The sequence below is a fragment of the Rana temporaria genome, chromosome 6, assembly GCF_905171775.1.
Source record: "Rana temporaria chromosome 6, aRanTem1.1, whole genome shotgun sequence".
Classification (NCBI taxonomy): Eukaryota; Metazoa; Chordata; class Amphibia; order Anura; family Ranidae; genus Rana; species Rana temporaria.
In genome coordinates, this window is record NC_053494.1 from 176,152,230 (window position 1) to 176,166,413 (window position 14,184).

Consider the following 14,184-nt stretch of genomic DNA (forward strand, 5'->3'; position numbering starts at 1 on the left):
TGTAATGAGTAAATATAACTGTCTCCATCTTTATAATAAGGCATACAACATGTTTATAATTCGTTTTTTATATTAACACTGAAACATGGAAAATAGTTTTTACTTTACAAGCTGACATTTTGTATAAGTTATATCTAACCATCTAAAGGCAAAACAATATGTATCTAAGTTATATTTAACACTGACTATGCATTCACGTAAAGGCTATGTTTCAAAACTAGAACATTAACTATGTCTGAGATTTAAAGAAAGAAAAGCTCAGTCCATAGCTATTGACTTCCTGTTTATTTCCCAGAGCTGCTTGCAGCAGGATTAGCTGCTTACTCCTGTGCCTCAATTGTAGCAGCAGCTTGGTGATGTTGCCACATACAGCTTGACAGCCAAGGCCCTGTGGGGCCTTGTTTAAAGATTGCCAAGTGAAGCTGCTCCTAGAAAGAAAATGTGCTTGAGACATACAGTGGTTATAGTTTGCAAATTGATTGTTGTACATTCGCTGTTCAGATCCTTGTTTTTATTGCAGCCATGCTGTGATTCCTACCAGATATACTGTATGTTATAAAACTGAGATTGACCAACTTGCATCAATTGGAACTATGAGCAGGATAAAAACATGACATATATGATGCAGTCTGTCAATAAAATTACCATACCACTTATTGGTATGGCCAGTGTCCTGAGTCTTCCTGTAGCATAGTTTTAGTACCTGTCAATCCTGCCAGTAATTTTTTTATTTTTTTTACTTTAGCAGACCAAGCTGTTCAGCAAATGTAGCAGTTAGCGGGTTGATACAAACCATTTATACTGACAAGGGAGCTTTAATAAAAAAAATATAGATCCTTTATCACAGGGGTCTCCAAACATTCTAAACAAAGGGATGGTTTATTGTCCTTCAGACTCTAAAGAGGGCCAGACTTTGGCTAGCAAGAATATAAATTTTCCTGGCATCAGTAGGGGTAAACATCTGGTATAAGGGGGATGAATAGTGCCCCATCATTGTTATAATAGGGAGGAAGAGTGCCCCATTAGTGATGTCAGTGGGAGAAATAGTGCTACATTGTCTGTGCCAGATGGCAGAATAGTGACTCGTATCAGTAGGAGGAATAGTGCCCCAAGGGCCAGACAAAGGCAAGCAAAGGCCACATCTGGCCTTCGGGCTGCAGTTTGGATACCACTGCTTTATCCAAAAAGGAAAAGGCCTGTTTCTGTAACTGCTTAACCACTTCCATACACGACCCATTTTTCATGATGAGAAAAATGCAATTTTTTTAATTGGTCATTAAAAATGATTGTGTGTAGGCTCCAGAGCATTTTTCTCGACGTGAAAAATGGGTATTAAAGTGGAAGTAAAGCATCCTGTCGTTTTCAGCCAAGGAAGCTGCCATCTCGGTCGTGTGTACGCTTTAACGACAGGAAAAAACGTGCATGCTCAGAAGCAAGTTATGAGACGGGAGCACTTGTTCTGGTAAAACTAGCGTTTGTAATGGAGATAGCACATTCATCACGTTGTAACAGACTTAAAAGCACGAAGACTGAAAAGCGCGAATCGTCTCTCACCAGACTTTTACTAACACGTAATCAGCAAAAGCAGCCCAAAGGGCGGCGCCATCCGAATGGAATTTCCCCTTTATAGTGCCGTCATATGTGTTGTACGTCATCACGCTTTGCTTGAGCATTTTTTTTTCATGATCATGTGTATGCAAGGCAGGCTTGACAAGAATCACGTCGAGAAAAACTTTTTCCATGACAATAAAAACGGTTGTGTGTATCCGGCATTAGTGCTTCTTATGAAGGAATTTTGTGGACAAGGATAAAAATAATTCACTGTTGGATTAGACTAGTTATATGTAAAGCTTGGCCACAATATACAAAAACAGCACTGTATTTTACACTGGTCTAGGTTTCTAGAAAACAGAATAAAAACCTACTATCTACTAGTTTAACATGTTGATATAATTGTATATACAGTAGCTTTGTGTTAAAGGTGCATATAAAACCAAAATCTTTTTTTGTTACCATCTGTGTTCCAATGGGGAAAATCACCTTCACTTCCTGTCCCAAAGACACAGCAGGAACTGAGGGAAAGTCTTTCCAAAGTAAGGAAAATCTCCTCTTATGCCGCGTACACACGATTAGAATCGCGTGTGGGCTCCATCAGACTTTTTTCCATTGGTGTTTAGATATAGAACATGTTTTATTTTTTTCCGATGGAAAAAAAAAAACAATAGGAAATTCCTATCATCTGTGTGCAACTCCGACGGAGAAAAAACCTGTGCATGCTCAGAATCAAGTCGACGCATGCTCGGAAGCATTGAAATTCATTTTTCTCGGCTCGTCATAGTGTTTTACGTCACTGTGTTTTGGACGGTCGGAATTTGGTCTGACAGTATGTATGCAAGACAGCTTGAACGGAATTCTGATGAAAAATTCCATCGGATTTTCGCCCATCGGAAATTTTGATTGTGTGTACGGGGCATTAGATACTGTAACTGTTATTAGAACCAGTGTTTCAATTACAAGTTCTATTGTTAGAGTTACAGTGACAATACAAAATATTGGATTTCCCACCATGAAAATAAAACAACCAAATCACACTTGTAGAGAGCAATAGAAAAAAAAATGGCAGACGTTGTAACCTTTCTACTCAAAACATAAAATAAAAATGTGTTTGAATACATTTTAATAATAATAATAATAAAAAAATCTCACCTTAAATTGTAAGCGGTGGTGACAGCAGGTATACTAATTTACATCTGTAATTAATGTCGGCAGCACTACTGAAATATTTACCGCCCTCATCTACTGTTGTCTCATTTCATTGGTTTAAGCCCATAACAGCAATGGTAGGCTTTGATTCTTTTTTTACTGAAATCTTGTAAATTAACACAATTAGTAGAGCATCTTCCCACTAATTAACTGGTGTAGTTCTGCTATGGAAATTTTGAAAACAAGACGAGTCATTGGGGAATCGACTTGCCACATTGTTGGCAAACTGTCTCTTGCTTAAGATCATGTTGTGTGTCAAGTGAAACATTAATGATTTTCAGCTGAACAGATGAACAGCAAAAGATTTAGGAAGTATCAAACTGATTGTTATGGGCTATCTGCAAAGTGATTTAATTTAAAATAAGCCAGGGGACATGGATGTGTGTCACTTAGCAAGTCAGCTGAACACCAAGCAATTTATAACAAGACAATCAATTATTCGAAATTCTGTCTATAATATTTTCTATGTCCTTTTAGAAACTGGATTTCTGTTTGATATATAGCAGCCTCAAAAAACATCTCTAATGCCCCGTACACACGATCACTTTTTGTCTTGAAAGAAAACAATGTTTTTCATCATAAAAAAAAAATGAAGTTTTTTCAACTTCATCATAAAAACGACATTGCCCACACACCATCGTTTTTTCAAAATGCTCTAGCAAAGCGCGATGACGTACAACACGTATGACGGTACTATAATACCGTCTGTGATTGATCACAGAAGAAGCTGATCTGGTGGTGCTGGGCACTGGAGGTCTGCAGATTGTCAGTAAAACACACAGATAGAGATCTGCCTATGTAAACAAGGCAGATATCTGTCCTGACAGGGGGGAAGGGAAAGATTTTGTGTTCTTGAAAAGCAGGGAATAAAATCCATCACTCTAGTAAAAGCAGCATACATAGTACATACAAACACTGGCTAGGCATACAGTTAACCCTTTGACCGACCTAGATGTTTAACCCCTTCCCAGTCAGTGTCATTAGTACAGTGACAGTGCAAATTTTTAGCAGTGATCACTGTATTAGTGTCACTGATTCACGAAAAGTGGTAAAGTGGCAGTTAATGTCCGTTATTGTTCGTCGCAATATCGTAGTCCCACTATAAGTCGCTGATCACCGCCATTACTAGTAGAAAATAAATAAAAAAATCATAAATCTTTGCCTAGTGTATAGATGCCTTAACGTTTGCGTAAACCAATCAATATATGCTTATTTGTATTTTTTATCAAAAGTATGTAGCAGAATACATATAGACCTATAAAAAAAAAACATTATTGGATATATTTTATAGCAGAAAGTAAAAAAAATATATTTTTTTGTTCATACATTTTATTTGGGTACAGCGTTGCATGACTGTGCACTTGTCAGTTAAAGTGATGCAGTGCATTGCTAAAAAAATGGCCTGGTTGTAAAGGGGGGTAAATCTTCTGGAGGTCAAGTGGTTAAAGTCAAATTTGCAAAAACAGAGAATATTTGTACATAGGTAACTCATTTAATATTGTTTTCTGTTGAAATGTTCTTATAAATGTTTGATTTTTAAATTTATTTGGATCTCACTTATAAGAAAACCTGTTCTAGACGTGCCTAGCTTTGCTGTGGCTAGGGACTTTGAAATCAATGGCAAAAGACTTTCTTTGTCAGAGCACCTTCTTTTAACCTCAGCACATTCTGAAATGGATTGAGTAGCACAAACAACATATTATTCTTTATACAGATTCATTTTTCCAGCTTTTAGCTGTTTGACCAGCGGTGGAAAGTGATGCCATAGCCTCATCTGTTTTGGTCTCCCTCTGAGTCTATTTAGTTACAGCTGCAGCATGAACCAGCAGGGGAATCGTTAATTGTTAGGGTACTATAACTATAGTGATTGTAGTGACAGCATCTGCAGGGGACAATTGTGTTAGAATCTGCCGTGCAGCCTGGGCCCCTGAAAACCAACCCAGCTCCAGATGTGTGCATGTACTATGCTGCTCATAATCCAACATTGTAGAAATCTTTGGAGACCTGGACACAACTGTTTACATTTCGGGTTGGCAATGTGCTCTGTGCAATTTACTAATACTTTGCCAGCATTTCTGGATTACAAAATGTACAGCCCCTAGGGTTTCTAAACTTGTCAGTGTAGTAAAACTGGTTTTCAACAATGACTGTAGAATAAATTCCCTCTTTCATATCGATTCATTTAATTTTTTTTTCTCTGTTAATGATCAATTAAGATAAATGAGATTTGCTTTTTTCCTTCCTTCCTTCCTTCCTTCCTTCCTTCCTTCCTTCCTTCCTTCCTTCCTTCCTTCCTTCCTTCCTTCCTTCCTTCCTTCCTTCCTTCCTTCCTTCCTTCCTTCCTTCCTTCCTCCCTTCCTTCCTTCATACCTTCCTCTGGTCCTTCACTTCTATTGTTCTTTTCTCTGGCCCTTCCCTTCTTTTTCCTTACTTTTTATCTGTTCTTTCTCTTCTTTATTTTCTGTTCATGTTTTTCTTTTATCTCTTTTTTTTTTACTCTGTTATTGACAACCAGCATTTAAAATGTTAAAGTGATTTACTAAAGGCAAATAGACTGTTCACTTTGCAATGACATTTTACCTTAACTTAAAGGGGTTGTGAAGCTTTGTGTTTTTTTTTCACCTTAAAGTGGATTTCCACCCAGGAAAACAACATTTGCCCAAAAATCATAAAAAAAAATTGAAAACAAAAATGTGAAAAAAAAAAAAATTATACTCACCCGAAATACCTGTTGCTATGTGGAAGTTCGTAATCTGCCTCTTCCGTAGCCGCGGTCCGTCTTCTTCTTCATCTTCTCCTAGTGAATGGGGCGCTCTGCTTTCTGGGAACTGTGTGTGTTCTCAGAGAGCAGTCGCCCATTCAGAAGTAAGCGCGAGACTCGCGCATGCGCAGTAGGAAATGGGCAGTGAAGCCATAAGGCTTTACTGCCTGTTTCCCCTAGTGTGAATGGCGGCGCGGGACCTGCATCGATCGTGGGATCAGCATCGGGGGCGCCATCAGCGCGGGCAAGTAGGACAGGTAAGTGTCCTTATTAAAAGTCAGCAGCTACACTGTTAAAAAAAATTTGCGGGTGGAATCCCGCTTTAATGCATCATATGCATTAAGGTGAAGAAACACCTTGCAGTGTCCAGCCATCCCGAGCCCCTGTTTTACTTACCTGAATTGACAAGGGGGCGGCGATCCCGCGTCATTCTCCTCATGCCTGATCGGCTCATCATTGGATGGATTGATCAATCAAATCCAATAATGCAGCCGCCAGGGGCGGGCCGAGTCATACAATCAGCGGCTATGAACGACAATTGTATGACATGGGAGCGCGCCCACAAGGTAACCCCCTCGGGGAAAAGAGCTTCCCAGAGAAGGTTAGCTCTTGCGGGGAGGAGCCACAAGAGCCGCTGTTGGACCCCAAAAGAGGACAATTGGAGACACTCTGTGCAAAATGAACTGCACAGTGGAGGTAAGTATGACATGTTTTTTATTTTTTTATAAAACCTTTAGTGTCACTTTAATCCCTTCCCGACCAGCCGCTGCAGTTATACTATGGCAGTAGTTGGCTCCCCTGGGCGAACTGTCGCAACTATAGGTCGGCTCGTCTCTTGACCAATAGGGGGCACGGCACGACTCTGGAGTCAATGCATGTGTCCAGTGGTCATGATGACCACCGGGCACCTGCGATCGCTCCAAACAGAGACAGAATGGAGATCTGCCAATATAAACAGACAGATCTCTGTGCTGTCAGGGGTGAGGAGAGCGATCTGTTGTTCATACTAAGTATGAACAGCGATCACTCTCCTCACCCAGGCAGTCCCACCCCCCCACAGTTAGAATCACTCCCTAGGTAACAAAGTTAACCCCTTGATCGCCCCCTACTGTTAACCCCTACCTTGCATTTTTCTAGCTATATAAACACCAATGGTCCCAAAAATGGTTCAAAAGTGTATGATCTGTCCGTCATAATGTTGCAGTCCTGATAAAAAAATTGTTGATCACTTCCATTACCTGTAAAAAATAAATGCCATAAATCTTTCCCCTATTTTGTAGACGCTATAACTTTGTCGCAAACCAATCAATATACGCGTATTGCCATTTTTATTACCAAAAATATGTAGATGAATACATATTGGACTAAACTGAGGAAAAAAATTGCCTTTTAAAAAATAAATAAAAAATGGGGATATTTATTATAGCAAAAAAAGTACAAAATATGGTGTATTTTTCAAAATTGACGCTCGATTTTTGTTTATAGCGCAAAAAATAAAAACCTCAAGGCCCCGTACACACGACCAGTTTCCTCGGCAGAATTCAGCTTCCGACCGAGTTTCTGGCTGAATTCTGCCGAGGAAACTGGTCGTGTGTACACTTTCGGCCGAGGAAGCCGACGAGGAGCTCGACGAGGTAATAGAGAACATGTTCTCTATTTCCTCGTTGTTCTATGGGAGCTCTCGGCCCGCCGAGCTCCTCGGCGGCTTTAGGGCTGAACCGGCAGAGGAACTCGATGTGTTTGGCACGTCGAGTTCCTCGGCCGTGTGTACGGGGCCTCAGAGCTGATAAAAACCATCAACAGAAAGCTCTATTTATGAGGGGGGAAAAAAACATTAATTTTGTTTGGGTAAAACGTTGCACAACCGCGCAATTGTCAGTTAAAGCGACGCAGTGCCGTATTGCAAAAAATGGCCTGATCATTGAACAGCCAAATCTTTAGGGGCTGAAATGGTTAAAGGATAAGTTCACCTTTCATAACATGTTACACCCATATTGTGTGTGTATCATGTAACATGTTACAAATTGACCAGCCCCCGCACCCCCCTGCTCCTCTGCTGTAACAGCTAGTGGGATCTGCTAGACATCAAAATTTAGAAAAAAATATGATCATGCGGGGCTCCACCCATTCGGCCATGTCACTCATTCACAAATGGAAAGCGGCAAGGTCCAGCAGCCTTTGCGCCTGTCAGCCTGTAGTTTTCAATAAACGACCACGGCGCATTGATAGTTCATTGAGTCTTCCTGTCAGAATGTATCGGCTTCCTTGTACGGGATATGAGCAGGCCGAGGAGACCTGCACGGCATTGGCTATCTACTGATCACTGGTACAATGCATTGCAGGCTCCCAAAACAAAAAATAATAAATGCACATTTTTCTAACTTTATTAGTTATAGTAATAGCAGCAGCAACAACTTTTACCATTTGCAGTGGCAGAAATTCCTCTTGAGTTCTGTGCTATTTATATCCTCCTTGTTCCCAAAAACCTATTCAGTGGCCTCCAACTGTAACAGCTGGAGGGTAAAGCTACAAAAAAAAAAAAAAAACTTTTAGGGGGTTAGTGCAGTTTAATACCTGCACCCTAGAGATGTGCTGGAGAAACAATCCAAGACACAAGCGTTACTTGTTTTTTTCCCCAGCAGTTTGACAACAGAGCAGAAAGAAAGCAGTTGTAATTCATACCAAGTTGTAGGCTTTGTGTGATGAAAGCGACAGACCGCTGCCTAGGAGATTGCTTTGCTGCACTCCACGAAGCAGATTTGAAACTGTCGTGGACCACTTTAGATGAGAGTTGGATTATGGAATGACCTGCAATGTCTGTGTCATATTGTTCTGCACAGGGTGCATTATGCTGTGCTAACTAGGTGTTCAGCACCAAATAAGAGAGGTATCCTAGATGTGATCTGTCAGCTGTGTCTCATATTTTTAGATTGGAGGAAAAAAGAAATATAAAACTGAAAGTGATATTGTAAAGACAGAACAGCTGCATGCAGTAAGGTGTCAGAAAATTGATGTATTTCTTATATATTTCTTATAAATTATGCTTTCTAAATACATTTGGGATCCTAATTATAAAGTGTGGAAACGTTTTTTTCACTGCACTTTTACTTATTTTGAAATTTGAAGCTGGTATTGTCAGTGTCAAAGTGCATTAGTGTCAAGTGGTAAAAAATGTTTACAATCTTATCAAAAATATGCCAAAACGAGGCATTTTTTTGGAGAATAATGGCTTAGAGCTGTGTTTAGGCTGTCAAAATTACTTGGCAAAAAAATATATAAAATTTTTTTGATTCAAATTAGGGTTTTACCGTTTTATTGTTCACAAACAAAATTAGCAGTAAAATTATTCTGAGTAGCTTTTTGAAAATGTAAATACAAAAACTCTAAAATGCTTACTTTTAAGCTATATAGATATGCCATTATACCATCTAATTTAGAGCTTTTTAAGTAAAAAAAAAAGGGGGGATGCAGTGAGATTAACCAATACTGGCCATTGAAAAAGTATTATTCACTGGTATAATGTTTATTTTAATGTTTATTTATTTTTTATTAACTGAAACCTGATTGCTTGTTATTCCCTACTGCAAATTAGCATTGCTTTTTGTTACACCTATATAAAAGTCTAAATATAAAAGCTTTTAGTATACAAAAGTATGTTGATTTTTCACTATTGTGTTTTATTTCTTCTACAGGCTTGAAGATGCAGTGGACGCCAGAGCATGCTCAGTGGCCAGAACAGCATTTTGATATAACTTCAACCACTAGGTCACCAGCCCACAAAGTTGAAGCATATCGAGGTCACTTGCAGCGTACCTATCAGTATGCCTGGGCCAATGATGACATCTCTGCTTTAACAGCATCAAATCTGCTAAAGAAATATGCAGAGAAATATTCTGGAATTTTGGATGGTTCCATGGAACGACCCATTCTAAGTAATTACACTGAAGCTCAATCAGGTCTTGTAAATGGCCGGAAAAATGAAGGTGAACCTTGGCAGAGTTCCTTGAACCCTGAGGGTGTATATCCTATGAACTGTGTTGCTGATGTTATTGCAGCAAGCAAAGCTGGAGTGGGAGCTGCATCCGATGTTTCTGCCAGCATAGGTAGTTCTCCTGGGGTGGGAAGCAACCTGACAGAATCTAGTTATTCCAGTAGTACATGTGGAAGTCACACAGTACAAAGTCTGCATTCAGGGCTACCATCTCAGGAATATGGAGCAGGATACAACGGATCCTACCTGCATTCAAGTTACAGTAGCCAGTCTGCCTCTGCACTGCAATCACCTCACCCATCTCCACTTCATAGCTCTGGACTTCTACAACCTCCTCCTCCACCTCCACCTCCATCAGCTTTAGTGCCAGGCTACAATGGGGCCTCAAACCTATCAAGCTACAACTATCCACCTGCTGCTTATCCCCCGCAATCCACTGTTGGCTCAGGCTATAGTCCTGGAAGTGCACCTCCTCCCTCAGCTTACCTCCCTTCAGGCATTCCTGCTCCTACTCCTCTTCCTCCCACTACTGTACCTGGCTATAGCTATCAGACCCATGGGTTGACCCCGATAACACCGTCTTCTTTGTCTAACAGTTCTGCCAGCTCTCTTAAAAGAAAAGCTTTCTACATGGCAGGGCAAAGCGATTTAGATCCCAGCTATGGAAATTATAGTTACAGTCAACAAAGAACCTCACATAGCCCTATGTATAGAATGTCTGACACAAGTATTTCTAATTCAAATAGGGGAAATGGCTTTGATCGAAGTTCTGAAACAACATCCTTAGCCTTCAAGCCAACAAAACAGATGGGACCTGGTGACCAGCAAAGAAAATTTACCAGTCAGTCAACTAGAGCTCTCACCCCACCTTCATATAGCACTGCTAAAAATTCAAGATCAAGTGAAACTTTTGGAAAATACAACTCTTCTGCAATTAGTGAGCACAGTGATGACCACAGGCAAATGCTCCCACACTCTCTACAAGGCACTGGAATTCATACAGCTACCTCATCCAACCACTCTGTGGACGAACAGCTGAAGAATACCGATACACACCTCATTGACCTTGTAACAAATGAAATTATCAGCCAGGGACATCCAGTTGACTGGGATGAAATTGCTGGCCTTGATTTAGTGAAGGCCTTTATAAAAGAAGAAGTCTTATGGCCTGTAATTCGGTCAGATGCATTCAGTGGACTCACTGCTTTGCCTCGGAGCCTTCTTTTATTTGGACCTAGGGGGACAGGCAAAACTTTACTGGGCAGGTGCATAGCTAGTCAGCTGGGTGCCACATTCTTTAAACTTTCTGGCTCGAATATTGTCACAAAGTGGATAACTGAAGGTGAAAAGATTGTTCATGCAACATTCCTTGTTGCAAGGTGTCGGCAGCCCTCAGTGATTTTTGTTAGTGACATTGACATGCTTCTCTCTTCCCAAGTGAGTGAAGAACATAGTCCTATAAGTAGGATGAGAACAGAATTTCTTATGCAGTTAGATACTGTTCTATCTTCTGCTGAGGACCAAATAGTTGTAATCTGTGCCACAAGTAAACCTGAAGAAATAGATGAATCTCTACGGAGATATTTCATGAAAAGACTTCTTATTCCCCTTCCTGACAGCACAGCCAGACATCAGATAATAATACAACTGCTATCACAGCACAATTACTGTCTCACTGACAAAGAGGTTGCACTCCTTGTCCAGCGCACAGAAGGTTTTTCTGGACTGGATGTGGCTCGTTTGTGTCAGGAAGCTGTGGTAGGCCCTCTTCATGCCATACCACCTTCAGAACTTTCAGCCATTATGCCTGGCCAGCTGCGACCTGTAACATATCAAGACTTTGAAAATGTATTCTGCAAGATTCAGCCTAGCATATCACAAAAAGAACTTGATACATATATTGAATGGAACAAAATGTTTGGGTGCAGTCAGTGACAGACTTGAAATGCTGGCACACAAACATAGATGATATAGGGAACTAAATCCCTTTTTGGCAGTGGCCTAACTGTTTAAGGTACCAAGACAGCCCAAGTAACCTTGCATCTGAAGAGTGGTGGTAGACTTGAAATAAATGTGCATCAAACAGCCAATGTTCTAAATTGAATCACATGGGACAATGGGTTGTTGATGCTTAGTTGTGTTCAAGCAAGCCAACACTCTGAAAGACGTAGGGTGGAAGTAGGTTGGCATTGGAAGGACGTGAACCTGTGTGTTGATTCCATTCTGCTGTTCTTGAGATTTAGTTGCTGTCAAGTGCCTAAACTGGTGCTTTATTTTATGTTTTTGTTTGCCTCACAATTACATTGGTGGCATGTGCTAATATGAAAAGCTTTAACTTCAAACACTACTGGACTATAGATGAACAACTGAGTTAAAAAACAGAGAACCAGATTTCTGCCATTGTACGAGCAACAGTATTCCTCAATCCCCTCTGTTCTGCGGAACAGTAAAACAGGGAAAAAAATAATCTGGACCTTAATTTCTGCAGTTTCTTTATGTTAATGTTCTGTCTGCAAAAATGACAAAAAAAAAAAACTCAGGAAAGTTGATTTGTACAGTACCTCAAAGGAATGTGTTGAAAGCACTATTTACTGCTGAGCAAGATGGTTGGTGTCATTGTTGCTTTATATTATAGTGTATGTTTACCTCAAAAATTGGAAAGTGGCATGGAAAATTACTTTGAATGTATTTGGTTGACTCTAAAGAAAAATGGCTGATGTATCGTCATGTTAATTTGTAGCTCATATCTCCCTATGTAAATTAAACCTTATTAAGAATTGCCAGTTATGATATTAAATCAAAGACATTTTCTAGAGTAAGTTGAGAGGATGTTCTTTTTTGGATTTTACTTTTATGGTTCAAAAGAAAGTGTCCTAAATTAACTCAGCTTCAGTCTAACAGCTGTAAAGATAATGGTGACTGGCTTTATTACCTGAATTATTTTTACAAATATTTTGTAGTAAGCTTTGACACTGTAGATAGCCTTTGAATTTCTTGGCTATATATTAGTTTCAACATCATATGTTGTGTAAACTTCCAGTTGCCACATTGGTCAGGAAGACCAGCAAATTGGCTGTAGTCTATCTAATTCATAGGCACATTCAAGAATGTTAATTTAAATTTAAGTAATTTACCTAAAAAATACAATATGTGTAATAACTAATTATTAAGGATTAGGGGTGGTATGCAAAGCTGCAAAGTTCCAAAGTCTAATTCAGTGAGGCTGAATCGTTCTTAATCAAGACACTGCAACCAAAAACATGGAAAGTAAATAGCATTTTAAGAGGTGTTTTGTATTATTTGTTTTCATTTTGAATAAAAAATTGTAATATGGGGATCTTGTTGCTATGTGTGGTTTAGAAGACATACATTTTTAACATGTTTGACCATCATTAGCCAACAAGAGAAATCTTGAATTGCACGAATAGACTTTGAAAGTCTTAATAAACCATATGCCCTTTCATCTCTAAATAACTATCTTGCTGATGCTCTTTTTTTTCCAAACTGGAAAAGTTAGCTTTATTGGATAATTTTAATTTTACAAATATACCACTTTGTTTTATATGTTAATAGTGAAATATATTGTGTGAAAAATGCCCCGAGTTGCTATTTTTTTAAGACAGCCTCTATAGACTTCAAAGAGTCAACCCTTGTTTTTAATAGTTGTATTATTTGTATTATTTTCCTGTGTACATTCACTGTGTATTTTACCTTGTTTGAATGCTGTCTAATACTTATGACATTTTTTCCTTTTTTTTCTATCCCTGCTAACTTTTACCATCCTCAATTGTGTCTTGGTTTTGTTTATTTTTGTGGTTTATTTGTTCACTACTTATAATGACAGCTAATTGATGTTGGGTGATGTCTCTGGTCGAGGAGCAGTGTACAGGCTACAGATGTCCATGCCTGCCAACTCATAAACAGAACAACCTGGCTTTTTTGAATGTAATGTTTTGTTTACTTTAAATGGAGACAGTAACAATGCTGTTTCAAAGCACTGGCTATTGATGTACATTTAAGAAATTAAATAAATGCACTGAACGTCGTAAAGAAGAATTTACATTACATTTTTTGGTTCTTTTGTTTCTGCAAACATGGGTTTAAACTAACTAAACAAACATCATCTTGCACATCCAAAGAAACAATCACTTTGAAAATTTAATCTGTTTTCCAAAAATAAAGGGTACCAATAATATTATTCCGATTGCATGTTTTTGTCTCTTTTCTTCAAATCCTAACTTTATTAGCAACTTTTGAAAGTGTCATCTTGGACTATATCAATGCAGACTACTCAGCAACGTTTTCATAGATGCCTAAAAACACATTTTTTTTTTGATCAGACCAAATGTTACAAGTTTTTCTAAAGGCATTTTGGCTAAAGGCCATAAGAAACAAAAATGATTAACTATTACCATTTGAGCATGTTAACATTTCTCACACTACAGTCAGAGATTGAAAGGATTACTTATTTACCGAATTTTGGGGTAGACAACTATAAAGGAAATGGGTAAAAGATTCCGCGCTTGGAATAATGTGAACTTCTGCCTACCTATCGAAAAGCGTAAAGTAGAAGCACACTCTGGATCCTGGTGTCCCTCTGCTGGAATGTTCCCCTTGTTCACAACGTGCTTCTCACAGCAAAAATTACCCATCCACGAGTTTAAAGATG

At 39.1% G+C, this 14,184-nt stretch overlaps 1 protein-coding gene across 1 annotated transcript in view; it reads left to right on the top strand.

Moving 5' to 3' along the window:
* FIGN (fidgetin, microtubule severing factor) overlaps positions 1-13,720 on the top strand; it is a 198,113-nt gene extending 184,393 nt beyond the window's left edge. The window contains exon 3 of the mRNA XM_040357853.1: positions 9,217-13,720. Coding sequence (XP_040213787.1) covers positions 9,217-11,450 — 2,234 coding nt within the window. The 3' untranslated portion in view covers positions 11,451-13,720. The remainder of the gene's footprint in view (positions 1-9,216) is intronic.
* The last annotated feature ends 464 nt before the right edge of the window (positions 13,721-14,184 follow it).